This window comes from Zeus faber (assembly GCF_960531495.2).
Source record: "Zeus faber genome assembly, chromosome: 5".
In the NCBI taxonomy this organism is placed as follows: domain Eukaryota; kingdom Metazoa; phylum Chordata; class Actinopteri; order Zeiformes; family Zeidae; genus Zeus; species Zeus faber.
Window position 1 is genome coordinate 37251960 of NC_137192.1, and position 15363 is coordinate 37267322.

The following is a 15363-nucleotide window of genomic DNA, read 5'->3' on the forward strand; positions in this document are numbered from 1 at the left end:
GATTAGTAACTAGTAGAGTGTAACCAACTGGACTAGTAACTAGTAGAATGTAACCAACTGGACTATTAACTAATATGATGTGACCAACTGGACTGGTAACTAATAGCATTGAACCAACTGGACCAGTAACTAGTAGCATGTAACCAACTGGACTGGTAACTAGTAGAATGTAACCAACTGGACTAGTAACTAGTAGAATGTAACCAACTGGACTGGTAACTAGTAGCATTTAACCACTGGGCTACTAACTAGTAGAATGTAACCAACTGGACCAGTAACTAGTAGAATGTAACCAACTGGACTAGTAACTAGTTGAATGTAACCAACTGGATGAGTAACTAGTAGCATGTAACCAACTGGACTAGTAACTAGTTGAATGTAACCAACTGGATTAGTAACTAGTAGAGTGTAACCAACTGGACTAGTAACTAGTAGAATGTAACCAACTGAACTATTAACTAATATGATGTGACCAACTGGACTGGTAACTAATAGCATTGAACCAACTGGACCAGTAACTAGTAGCATGTAACCAACTGGACTGGTAACTAGTAGAATGTAACCAACTGGACTAGTAACTAGTAGAATGTAACCAACTGGACTGGTAACTAGTAGCATTTAACCACTGGACTACTAACTAGTAGAATGTAACCAACTGGACCAGTAACTAGTAGAATGTAACCAACTGGACTAGTAACTAGTTGAATGTAACCAACTGGATGAGTAACTAGTAGCATGTAACCAACTGGACTAGTAACTAGTTGAATGTAACCAACTGGATTAGTAACTAGTAGAGTGTAACCAACTGGACTAGTAACTAGTAGAATGTAACCAACTGGACTATTAACTAATATGATGTGACCAACTGGACTGGTAACTAATAGCATTGAACCAACTGGACTGGTAACTAGTAGAATGTAACCAACTGGACTAGTAACGAGTAGCATTTAACCAACTAGACTAGTAACTAGTAGAATGTAACCAACTGGACTGGTAACTAGTAGCATTTAACCAACTAGACTAGTAACTAGTAGCATTTAACCAACTAGACTAGTAACTAGTAGAATGTAACCAACTAGACTAGTAACTAGTAGAATGTAACCAACTGGACTGGTAACTAGTAGAATTTAACCAACTGGACTAGTAACGAGTAGCATTTAACCAACTAGACTAGTAACTAGTAGAATGTAACCAACTGGACTAGGAACGAGTAGCATTTAACCAACTAGACTGGTAACTAGTAGAATGTAACCAACTAGACTAGTAACTAGTAGAATGTAACCTCCCGGATTAGTAACTAGTAGCAATTAACCAACTGGACTGGTAACTAGTAGAATGTAACCAACTGGACTAGTATATAGTAGAATGTAACCAACTGGACTGTTAACTAGTAGAATGTAACAAACTGGACTAGTAACTAGTAGAATGTAACCAACTGGACTGGTAACTATTAGAATGTAACCGACTGGACTAGTAACGATTAGCATTTAACCAACTAGACTAGTAACTAGTAGAATGTAACCAACTGGACTAGTAACGAGTAGCATTTAACCAACTAGACTAGTAACTAGTAGAATGTAACCTCCCGGACTAGTAACTAGTAGAATGTAACCAACTAGACTGGTAACTAGTAAGTAACCGGAGCGCCGGCGTAGTAGAATGTAACCAACTTGACTAGTGACGAGTAGCATTTAACCAAATAGACTAGTAACTAGTAGAATGTAACCACCTGGACTAGTAACTAGTAGCATTTAACCAACTGGACTAGTAACGAGTAGAATGTAACCAACTGGATTAGTAACTAGTAGAATGTAACCAACTGGACTAGTAACTAATAGAATGTGACCAACTGGACTGGTAACTAATAGCATTTAACCAACTGGACTGGTAACTAGTAGAATGTAACCAACTGGACTGGTAACTAGTAGAATGTAACCAACTGGACTGGTAACTATTAGAATGTAACCAACTGGACTGGTATCTAGTAGAATGTAACCGACTGGACTAGTAACGATTAGCATTTAACCAACTAGACTGATAACTAGTAGAATGTAACCAACTGGACTAGTAACGAGTAGCATTCAACCAACTAGACTAGTAACTAGTGGAATGTAACCAACTCGACTAGTAACTAGTAGAGTGTAACCAACTGGACTAGTAACTAGTAGCATTTAACCAACTAGACTAGTAACTAGTAGAATGTAACCAACTGGACTAGTAACTAGTAGCATTTAACCAACTAGACTAGTAACTAGTAGAATGTAACCAACTGGACTAGTAACTAGTAGCATTTAACCAACTAGACTATTAACTAGTAGCGTTTAACAAACAAGATGAGTAAATAGTATTGTTTAACCAACTGGACAAGTAACTAGACTCGTTTAACCAACTAGCCTAGTAACTACAATCATTTAACCAACTGGACTAGTAACTAGAATCATTTAACCAACTAGACTAGTAACTAGTAGAATGTAACCAACTTGACTCGTAACTAGTAGCATTTAACCAACTGAACTGGTAACTAGTAGAATGTAACCAACTGGACTAGTAACTAGTATAATGTAACCAACTGGACTGGTAACTATTAGAATGTAACCAACTGGACTGGTAACTATTAGAATGTAACCGACTGGACTAGTAACGAGTAGCATTTAACCAACTAGACTAGTAACTAGTGGAATGTAACCAACTGGACTAGTAACTAGTAGGGTGTAACCAACTGGACTAGTAACTAGTAGCATTTAACCAACTACAGTAGTAACTAGTAGAATCTAACCAACTGGACTAGTAACTAGTAGCATTTAACCAACTAGACTAGTAACTAGTAGAAGGTAACCAACTGGACTGGTAACTAGTAGCATTTAACCAACTAGACTATTAGTAGCGTTTAACCAACAAGATGAGTGAATAGTATTGTTTAACCAACTGGACAAGTAACTAGACTCGTTTAACGAACTAGCCTAGTAACTAGAATCATTTAACCAACTGGACTAGTAACTAGAATCATTTAACCAACTAGACTAGTAACTAGTAGAATGTAACCAACTGGACTAGTAACTAGTAGCATGTAACCAAATGGACTGGTAACTAGTAGCATGTAACCTACTGGACTGGTAACGAGAAGCATGTAACCAACTGGACTGGTAACTAGTAGCATGTAACCAACTGGACTGGTAACTAGTAGCATGTAACCAACTGGACTGGTAACTAGTAGCATGTAACCAACTGGACTGATAACTAGTAGCGTGTAACCAACTGGACTGGTAACTAGTAGCATGTAACCAACTGGACTGGTAACTAGTAGCATGTAACCAACTGGACTGGTAACTAGTAGCATGTAACCAACTGGACTGGTAACTAGTAGCATGTAACCAACTGGACTGGTAACTAGTAGCATGTAACCAACTGGACTGGTAACTAGTAGCATGTAACCAACTGGACTGGTAACTAGTAGCATGTAACCAACTGGACTGGTAACTAGTAGCATGTAACCAACTGGACTGGTAACTAGTAGCATGTAACCAACTGGACTGGTAACTAGTAGCATGTAACCAACTGGACTGGTAACTAGTAGCATGTAACCAACTGGACTGGTAACTAGTAGCATGTAACCAACTGGACTGATAACTAGTAGCATTGTAATGTGTGTGTGTTTGTGTGCAGGAAGCTTTCCCGTGTCTGACTTCCTTCCTGGGACACTAGAGCAGTAAGAACACACACACACACATTACTAAGACCACCTGTCTGTCTCTCCAGGGTTTCAGACAGACATGTCTAGGTGTTCCTCTAACCACCTGTCTGTCCCTCCAGAGTTTCAGACAGACATGTCCAGGTGTTCCTCTAACCACCTGTCTGTCTCTCCAGGGTTTCAGACAGAGAGGTGCAGCTGATCTTCATCCATCCTCTACGAACCGGTCTGTTCCGCCTCTGTTTCCATGGAGACGCTGTCAGCAGCTTCAGCCCGGGAGACGGGGCCATCGTCAGTAGAAGGACTCTCGGTAACTGTCTCTCTGCCTGAGTCATGTTTACATCTACATAGTATATACATACATACTCTGTCACTGTGACAGGTGTACAGTCAGTGTAACATGTATACAGTCAGTGAGACAGGTATACAGTCAGTGAGACAGTGGGCAGCATACAGCGACCGCCGGGGACCAATTACAAGTGTCCATCGCTGGTAAGACCATGATGTTCTGCATGTTTTGGGTGGGGGTCCTACTGCTGTTACATGGAGGAAACCCCATGTACCCACACCCAGGTATACAGTACAGTCAGTGAAACAGGTATACTGTCACTGTTACATACTGTATATAGTCAGTGAGACAGGTATACAGTCAGTAAGACAGGTATTGATCTTATTTTAATCATAGAATAAATGAGTCTGTCTGTCTCTCTGTCTGTCTGTCTCTCCAGGGTTTATGGTCAGAGAGACAGTTCTGAACAGTTGCCATCGGCGACGGTTGGACAGTGACTCCGCCTCCTCCCACGTCCGCCGGAAGCAGAAGATCAGTGAGATGCTGCAGCGCTACGGCATCGACCAATCAGAGGCCAGCTTCTATACCGCCCTGTTCCAGCAGCCCTGACCTCTGACCTGTGAACTAAGTCAAGAAATGTCTGTTGTCAAACTAACATGATCAGTGACCAGTGATCAATAATCTGTGATCAGTAATCTAGTGATCAGTGGTACTGTGATCGGTAATACTGTGATCATTAATCCAGTGATCAATAATCGAGTCATCAGTAATAGTCATCAATAATTCAATACATTTAATAAATGTTTAAATGTTGAATAAATGTTGAATAAATGTTTAAATGTTGAATAAATGTTTAAATGTTTAATAAATGTTGAATAAATGTTTAATAAATGTTTGATAAATGTTTAAATGTTTAATAAATGTTTAATAAATGTTGAAATGTTTAATAAATGTTTAAATGTTTAATAAATGTTTGATAAATGTTTAAATGTTTAATAAATGTTTAAACGTTTAATAAATGTTTAATAAATGTTTAAATGTTTAATAAATGTTTGATAAATGTTTAATAAATGTTTAAATGTTAAATAAATGTTGAATATTTTTTGATAAATGTTTAAATGTTTAATAAATGTTGAATAAATGTGAATAAATGTTTAAATGTTTAATAAATGTTTAATACATGTTTAATTAATGTTTAAATGTTTAATAAATGTTGAATAAATGTTTAAATGTTTAATAAATGTTTAAATCTTAAATAGATGTTTAATAAATGTTTAATAGATGTTTAATAAATGTTTAAATGTTTAATAAATGTTGAAATGTTTAATAGATGTTTAATAAATGTTTAAATGTTTAATAAATGTTGAATAAATGTTTAAATGTTTAATAAATGTTTAAATCTTAAATAGATGTTTAATAAATGTTTAATAGATGTTTAATAAATGTTTAAATGTTTACTAAATGTTGAAATGTTTAATAGATGTTTAATACATGTTTAATAAATGTTTAAATGTTTAATAAATGTTTAATCAATGTTTAATAAATGTTTGATGAATGTTTAAATGTTTAATAAATGTTTAATAAATGTTTAAATGTTTAATAAATGTTTGATAAATGTTTAAATGTTTAATAAATGTTTGATAAATGTTTAATAAATGTTTAAATGTTTAATAAATGTTTAATAAATGTTTAAATGTTTAATGGATGTTTAATAAATGTTTAAATGTTTAATAAATGTTTAATCAATGTTTAATAAATGTTTAATATCAGTTTAACATTAAATGATTGGACCTATGTAAATAGTACCTAGCAGCAGTGTGTAGTACTGTTGTACAATGCAGGGTATGTAGTAGTACTGTAGTACTATGCAGGGTATGTAGTAAATATGTATACAGTATGTAGTGAGGTAGTAGCAATGAATTGATCAAACCAATGATCAGATCGATCATATGATTGATTACATGATTAATCAATTGATTGATCAGTTGATTCATCAGTTGATTGATCAGTTGATTCATTAGTTGATTGGTAGATTCCCTATCTGTTTTTCCTACACATGACCGGAAATAGGAATCTGCTGCGGATCTCTCCCTCCACCCTCCCTCCCTCCACCTATCCATCCCTGCTTGTCTCTCCCTCCACCCTCCCTCCCTCCACCTATCCATCCCTGCTTGTCTCTCCCTCCACCCTCCCTCCCTCCACCTATCCATCCCTGCTTGTCTCTCCCTCCACCCTCCCTCCCTCCCTGCCTGTCTCTCCCTCCATCTCCCCCTCCTCTCCTCTCCTCCTTCTTGTGGTACTTAGCGGTTATTTGTCTCCCCCTCCATCCCTCCACCCCTCCATCTCTCCTCCTCTCCTCCTCCTCCTCCTCCTGCTCAGCGGTTCTCTCGCTCTGCTCCGGTTCTTCACCGGGATGCTCCGTGCGGCTCAGGACGCACTGAGGCTACGGTGTGCCGGATCTCCGTGAGGCTCTCCCCGGTGCTCGGCAGCTCCTTGCCCGGTACTCAGCGGCTCTGTCCCCGGTGTGCTGCTGCGGTCCGGCATGGTGCAGAAGTCCCGGAACGGCGGGGTGTACCCCGCGGCCCAGGCCGACCAGAAGAGGCTGAAGGTCGGCTTCGTGGGTCTGGAGGCCGGAGGCACCGAGTCCAGCCGGGATGGAGCGCAGCTCATAGCAGGTAGAGGAACATCTGGAGCGATAGGATATCGGTCCAGATGGACATAACAAACAGAATATGCATAAATAATATGAAAAATAACAATGACACAAATCATATCAGACAATATCAATACGCGAGTAACCGACTCACTATAATAGAAAAGCATGTTATCGGTGTCACTCGCCGTCTGTCCACCGGGGGCAGCATCATGCATCTAACCACAAAGATACATGAACTATGTCACTGTTTTTAATACATAGATACTTTTTTATCCTTCAAAATATGAAAACATTATGTTTACAAACGATGTGTCTGCAGCTTGGCGCATGTTTTATATTGTTTTATATTTAATATAATCAACACCCAACAGAGTGGTCTCACTGTAATACTATAATGCTAAGAAATGTCAAATATACCAAATAATCAAAGTATACTAAATAAGCCAAATATACCAAATATGCCAAATATAACAATCATGCTAAATATGTCAAATATGCCAAAAATACCAACTATGCCAAAAAAATGCCAAATAGACCAAATAGACCAAATTTGCCAAATATACTTAATATGCCAAAAATACTTAATATGACAAATAAACCAAATATACTAAAATATTCCCAATATTCCAAATATGTCAGTATACCAAATATACTAAAATATTTCCAATATACCAAATATGGCAAATATACCAAATATGCAAGATATGCTAAATATACCAAATGTAAACAATATACCAAATGTGCAAAATATACTAAATATGCAACATATGCAAAATATGCTTAATGTGCAAAATATCCCAAATATACAAGATATGGGAAATATACAAAATAAACCAAATATTCACAATATACCAAATATGCCAAATATACTAAATATGCCAAATACACCATATGTGACAAATATACTAAATATGTCCAATATACCAAATATGCCAAATATACCAAATATGCCAAATAGACTAAAATATTCCAACTATACCAAATATAGCAAATATACCAAATATGCCAAATATACCAAATATATTATAATATTCCCAATATACCAAATATGCCAAATATACCAAATATGAAAAATAAAACAAATGTAAAAAAATATGTGAATTATGCGCAATATACCAAAAATGCGACATATGCAAAATAAGTGAAATAGGGGAAATATCCCAAATATAAATAATATAGGAAATATGCCAAATATACAAAATATGCGAAATATGCGGAATACGCGATATATCCCAAATATACGCAGTATAGGAAATATGCCAAATATACCAAATATACAAAATATGCGATATATGCCAAATAAACCAAATTTGTACATATAGTATAATAATACTACATATACTAAAGGCGGGGCTTGGTCCTCACCATGTTGTCCTGCGTCTCCCCCAGGGGGTGAGGAGGGGAGGCGGCCTCGCAGGGGCGTGGCAGGGGGGAGGCGGCCTCCCAGGAGGAACGCCCTCTATCGCCGTCTGCAGAACTTCCTGTACAACGTCCTGGAGAGACCACGCGGCTGGGCCTTCATATACCATGCCTACGTGTGAGCACCGTCTGTCTGTCTGACTGCCTGTCTACCTGACTGTCTGTCCCACTGTCTACCTGCCTGTCTGTCTTGCTGACTGCCTGTCTACTGTCTGCCTTCCTGCCTGTCTGTCTGACTGACTGTCTGTCTGTCTGCCTGACTTCCAGTCTACTTGTTTGTCTGTCTGTCCCACTGTCTACCTGTCTGTCTGCCTTCCTGACTGTCTGTCTGTCTGACTGTCTACCTCTCCCACTGTCTGTCTGACTGTCTACCTGTATGGCACACTGTCTACCTGTCTGTCTGTCCCACTGACTACCTGTCTGTCTGTCCCACTGTCTGTGTGTGTGACCAGCTCCCTGTCTGTCACACACACACACACACACAGACATTGTTTCCTCCTCAAACAAATCAGCTGCAACTTGAGACAGCACTGCACCTCCTCCGCCTCCTCCTCCTCCTCCTCCTCTTCACCTCCTCCTCCTCCCCCCTTACCTCCTCTCCACCTCCTCTTCAGCTCCTCCTTCTCTCCTTCTCTTCACCTCCTCTTCACTTCCTCCTCCTCATCCTCTACCCCCACATCTTCACCTCCTCCTCCTCCTCCCCCCTCACCTCCTCTTCACTTCCTCCCTCTCCTCCTCTTCCCCTCCTCTTCACACCCCCTCCTCTTCACCTCTTCTTCACCTCCTCCTCCTCCTCCCCCCTTACCTCCTCTTCACCTCCTCTTCACCTCCTTCTCACCTTCTCTTCACCTCCTCTTCACCTCCTTCTCACCTTCTCTTCACCTCCTCTTCGGCTCCTTCTTCTCACCTTCTCTTTACCTCCTCTTCACCTCCTCCTCCTCCTCCCCCCCTTACTTCCTCTTCACCTCCTTCTTCACCTCCTCCTCTTCACCTCCTCCTTCTCTCCTCTTCACATCCTCTTCACCTCCTCATCCTCTTCCCCCTTCTCTTCACCTCTTTCTCCTCTTTGCCTCCTCTTCCTCCTGATGATCTGTAAAGATGCTGTCTGACATAACCCAACCTCTCTCTTTCCTCCTGTCTCTCTCTCTCTCTCTCTCTCTCTCTCTACCTGTCTCTCTCTTCCTAGCTGTCTCTCTCCCTACCTGTCTCTCTCCTTACCTCTCTCTCTCCCTCCCTGTCACTCTCTTCCCACCTGTCGCTCTCCCTACATGTCTCTCTCTCTCTCAACCTGTCTCTCTTTCCAGGTTCGTGCTGGTCTTCTCCTGTTTGGTTCTCTCTGTGTTTTCCACCATCAGAGAATACGAGAAAAGTTCTGAAGATGCTCTATACATCCTGGTACTAATACTGCAAATATACCCCTAATAATACTACTAATATTACAAGTACACCTCTACTAATACTGCAAATATACCCCTCCTAATACTGAAAATATACCCCTACTAATACTAACATGCACCAGGATCTCACCTTCCACCATAAGGTTCCTATCGTCACCTCAAACACCTATATAATATAACATATAAAATAACATATAAAATAACATATAATATAACATATAATATAACATATAATATAACATAATATAACATATAAAATAACATATAAAATAACATATAATATAACATATAAAATAACATATAATATAACATATAAAATAACATATAATATAACAGGTAATATAACATATAAAATAACACATAATATAACATAATATAACATATAATATAAAATATAATATAACATATAAAATAACATATAATATAACATATAATATAACATATAAAATAACATGTAAAATAACATATAACATATAATATAACATGTAATATAAAATATAATATAACATAATATAACATCTAATATAACATATATAACATAGAATATAACATAGAATATAACATGTAATATAGCATATAATATAACATGTAATATATCATATAAAACAACATAAAATAACATATAATATAACATATAAAATAACATATAATATAAATTAAAGATAACATATAAAATAACATATAAAATAACATATAAAATAACATATAATATAACATTGAAAATAACATATAATATAACATATAATATAACATATAATACAACATATAAAATAACATATAAAATAACATATAATATAACATATCATATAACATATTATATAACATAATATTACATATAATATACCATATACTATTACATATAATATAACATATAATATAACATAATATTACATATAAAATTACATATAATAATAAATATAATATGACATAATATAACATAAAATATTACATGTGATATTACATATAATATTGCATATAATATTACATGTAATATAACAAATAATATTACATGTAATTTTACATATAATATTACATATAGCATATAATATTACATGTAATATAACATAATATTACATGTAATATAACAAATAATATTACATGTAATTTTACATATTATATTACATACAGCATATGACATTACATATAATATAATATAATATTACATGTAATATTACATATAATGTAGTAGATAATATTACATATATTAAATATAAAAAACATAAGACAATAATAATTAATATAATATATAATATTACTAAATACCCCAAACAGCTCTCCATACATTTTGGGATAAAACATTTAGTCAGTTAATGAGCAGCGGTAATCACAGCTAATTATCATATCAAAAAATTAACATAACCATACATTAGCATAATATCTAATAAGCACAGTGGCTAAATAACATAACTGCTTATTAACACAGCACTTAATTAGCATAGCAGTTAATAAACACATTTGCTAATTAAAATAACAGCTAATTAACATCACAACGAATTAGCATAACAGCTAATAAACAGGGGCTAATTCACACAGCAGCTAATAAACATAACACCAAATTAACGTAACATCCAATTAACATAACAGCTAATTACCATACCGATAAACTCCGCTCAACTTTCTGCCGCCACTGAGTATTCCACACAGTGTCGGGAAAAAATACACTTCCTGTTCCCTGTTGAAACAGAACACTTCCTGTTCCCTGTTGAAACAGAACACTTCCTGTTCCCTGTTGAAACAGAACACTTCCTGTTCTCTGTTGAAACAGAACACTTCCACACAGTGGTGTGATGTCAACAGGAAGTGCTGTGATGTAAACAGGAAGTGAAGAGATGTAAACAGGAAGTGTTCTGCTGTTTACAGGAAGTCGTGTGATGTCAACAGGAAGCATTTTGATTTGGACAGGAGGTGGTGTGATGTAAACAAGAAGAGTTCTGAGTAGACAGGAAGTGTTGTGGTATACAGGAAGTGTTGTGATGTAAACATGAGGTGTTGTGAAGTGAACAGGAAGTGGTGTGATGTCAAAAGGAAGTGTTGTGATGTAAACAGGAAGTGGTATGATGTAATCAGGGAGTGTTGTGATGTGATGTCAACAGGAAGTGTTGTGGTGTAAACAGGAAGAGTTCTGATGTAAACAGGAGGTATTGTGATGTAAACAGGAAGTGTTTCGATATAAACAGGAAGTGATGTCATGTAAACAGGCAGTTGTGTGATATCAACAGGAAGTGTTCCGCTGTAAACAGGTGGTGTTGTAGTGTAAACAGGAGGTGATGTGATGTAAGCAGTAAGTTGTGTGATGTAAACAGGAATGGTGTGATGTCAACAGGAAGTGGTGTGATATCAACAGGAAGTGTTTTGGTGTAAACAGGAAGTGTTGTGATGTAAACAAGAAGTGTTGTGATGTAAACGGGAATTGTTGTGGTGTAAACAGGAAGTGGTGTGATGTCAACCAGAAGTGGTGCGATGTAAACAGGAAGTTGTGTTATGTCAACAGGAAGTGGTGACCATTGTGGTGTTCGGGGTGGAGTACATTGTGCGCATCTGGGCGGCAGGATGCTGCTGCCGCTACCGAGGCTGGAGAGGGAGACTGAAGTTCGCCAGGAAACCCTTCTGCGTCATTGGTACCTGTCTGTCTCACACATCATAGTGCTGATAGCCTCCAATCCCTTTCTCGCTGCCTGTCTCTCATCCTGTGTGTCTGCCTGTCTCTCTCTCAGACATCATGGTGCTGATAGCCTCCATATCGGTGCTCGCCGCGGGGACGCAGGGGAACGTCTTTGCGACCTCGGCGATCCGCAGTCTGCGCTTCCTGCAGATCCTGCGCATGATCCGCATGGACCGACGAGGAGGCACCTGGAAGCTGCTGGGCTCCGTGGTCTACGCCCACAGCAAGGTAGACATGCTAACTGACGGGCTAACTGACTGGCTAAATGAGTGTGTATCTCGGGGTTATTGATCCTCAGTTTTGATCAGGATTATCGATCCTGCTTCAGCGTGACCTCTGCTGTCTCCTCTCTTATGTTAAAGAGAAAGATTACTCTGTGTGTGTAGCGTGTAGTGTGTGTAGTGTGTGTAGTGTGTGTGTAGTGTCTGTAGTGTGTGAAGAGTGTAGTCCGTGTAGTGTGTGTAGCATGTGTGTAGTGTGTGTAGTATGTGTGTAGTGTGTGTACAGTGTGTGTAGTGTGTGTAGAGTGTAGTGTGTGTAGTGTGTGTAGTGTGTGTGTAGTGTGTGTGTATAGTGTATGTAGTGTATGTAGTGTGTGTGGTGTGTGTAGCATGTGTATAGTGTGTGTTGTGTATGTAGTGTGTGTGTATAGTGTGTGTAGTGTATGTAGAGTGCAGTGGGTGTAGTGTGTTAAGTGTGTGTGTAGTGTGTGTGTATAGTGTGTGTAGTGTATGTAGTGTGTGTGGTGTGTGTTTAGTGTGTGTATTATATGTGTAGTGTGTATAGTGTGTGTAGTTTGTAGTGTGTGTAGTGTGTGTGTAGTGTGTGTGTGTGTATGTATAGTGTGTGTAGTACGTATGTAGTGGGTGTGTAGTGTGTTTAGTGTGGGTAGTGTGGGTATGTATAGTGTGTGTAGTGTATGTAGTGTGTGGGTAGTGTGTAGTGTGTGTGTAGTGTCTACAGAGAGGAGTTTTCCCCTCTTGTGCAGAAAGGGGTGGATTGCTCCATTGAGATGTGGAGCTTTTTGGTCAATGCGTTTGCATATGAATGGGATAGGTGTGAAGGCTTCCATACCTGTCGGGTGACACAATGATCGGCCGTTACGCGTGAACATTTACATTTACATTTACATTTGGTCATTTGGCAGACGCTTTTATCCAAAGCGACTTACAAGGGAGAATAACATTCAAGCTACATTGCGACAGAGATTAGTGTAACAACAACATTAGTTTAACAATAAATACTGCAAGGTGGTGCTAAGTAATTGTAGGTTAGGACAGGAGTTACTCACTGAAGAGCTGGGTCTTCAAGTGCTTCTTAAAGACAGAGAGGGAGCTCCCCGCTCTGGTCATTTTTGGCAGCTCGTTCCACCAACGTGGAACTACAAATGAGAATAACCTGGATTGCCGTGGCTGTACGGCCGGCAGAGCCAGGCCACGCTCATTTGATGAGCGCAGCATCCGGGGGGCAACATGTGCTCTTACAAGAGCATTTAAGTAGGCGGGAGCATTCCCAGCAATCACTCTGTAGGCCAGCATAAGAGACTTGAACTTGATGCGGGCGGCTACAGGTAACCAGTGGAGCTCGATGAGCAGCGGAGTGACATGTGCCCTCTTTGGCTGGTTGAACACCAGTCGCGCCGCCGCATTCTGTATCATCTGTAGTGGCTTCACCGCACAGGCCTCAAGCCTGTTAAGAGGGCGTTGCAGTAGTCGAGACGGGACATCACCAAGGTTTGTACCAGCAGTTGAGTGGTACACAAAGTGGTAAACAAAGAGATATCCCAAGGCCTTGTCTGCGGTCTGCTTTGTAGTCACTCAAAAAATGTGTACTGCGGCAATTAGAGACAAGTAATGTATCCTTGTGTAAAAGTTGTAGACTGGAAAGCTCAGATACAAATGATTATTAAAAAAAAACAGAAAGTGAGAAGCAACAGGTAAAACAGCATTAACATGTGATAAACGATAAAGGGTGATGCAGCAATACAGATAAAAATGATACAATACCCATACAATCAGTAGTCATAATGTACAGATGGTCAATTACACTTGTGTGTGTGCGTGTGCATTAGTTGTCGTTCTGAAAAGCAACAGGGATTGATAGATACTAATAATGTACTTCAAAAAAGTATTTCCATGGAGTAGTAGTAATAAGTAATGATAACTTATAAGGTGCGCACACAGCACACTATAGGACAAAAATAAACCCCCTCCAATTCTCAGAGTAAGCTTCACCCCTCACATAATGAGTTGAAGACAACAAAGTGTTGAAGATAGTATTTGATTGTATTCATGAATTTATCAATTGACAGTAAAGCAGCAGAACCGGCATACACATGCTGTGTAACAGGCGTACTGTACACATGCTGTGTTACAGGTGTACTGTACACATGCTGTGTAACGGCGTACTGTACACATGCTGTGTAACAGGCGTACTGTACACACGCTGTGTAACAGGCTTACTGTACACATGCTGTGTAACAGGCGTACTGTACACATGCGGTGTAACACACATACTGTACAGACGCGGTGTAACAGGCGCACTGTTCACAGGCTGTGTAACACACATACTGTACACATGCGGTGTAACAGGCGTACTGTACACATGCGGTGTAACAGGTGTACTGTACACATGCGGTGTAACAGGTGTACTGTACACATGCGGTGTAACAGGCGTACCGTACACACGCTGTGTAACACACATACTGTACACATGCGGTGTAACAGGCGTGCTGTACACACACGATGTAACAAGTGTACTGTACACACGCGGTGTAACAGGCGTACTGTACACACACGGTGTAACAAGTGTACTGTACACATGCGGTGTAACAGGCGTACTTTACACACGCTGTGTTACACACATACTGTACACACGCGGTGTAACAGGAGTACTGTACACACGCTGTGTAACACACATATTGTACACACGCTGTATAACAGGCATACTGTACACACGCAGTGTAACAGGTGTACTGTACACACGCTGTGTAACAGGCTTACTGTACACATGCTGTGTAACAGGCGTACTGTACACATGCAGTGTAACACACATACTGTACACATGCGGTGTAACACACATACTGTACAGACGCGGTGTAACAGGCACACTGTTCACAGGCTGTGTAACACACATACTGTACACATGCGGTGTAACAGGCGTACTGTACACATGCGTTGTAACAGGTGTACTGTACACATGCGGTGTAACAGGTGTACTGTACACATGCGGTGTAACAGGCGTACCGTACAC

General features: G+C 39.0%; 1 protein-coding gene across 1 annotated transcript in view; it reads left to right on the plus strand.

Annotated features, from left to right (window-relative positions):
* Window positions 1–6519: 6519 nt before the first annotated feature.
* kcnq2b (potassium voltage-gated channel, KQT-like subfamily, member 2b) overlaps window positions 6520–15363 on the plus strand; it is a gene marked incomplete at both ends in the record, with an annotated part of 41173 nt that continues 32329 nt past the window's right edge. Inside the window, 5 exons of the mRNA XM_080001216.1 lie at window positions 6520–6652; window positions 8023–8170; window positions 9357–9447; window positions 11941–12067; window positions 12164–12339. Of these exons, the coding sequence (XP_079857342.1) occupies window positions 6520–6652; window positions 8023–8170; window positions 9357–9447; window positions 11941–12067; window positions 12164–12339 (675 nt within the window). The remainder of the gene's footprint in view (window positions 6653–8022; window positions 8171–9356; window positions 9448–11940; window positions 12068–12163; window positions 12340–15363) is intronic.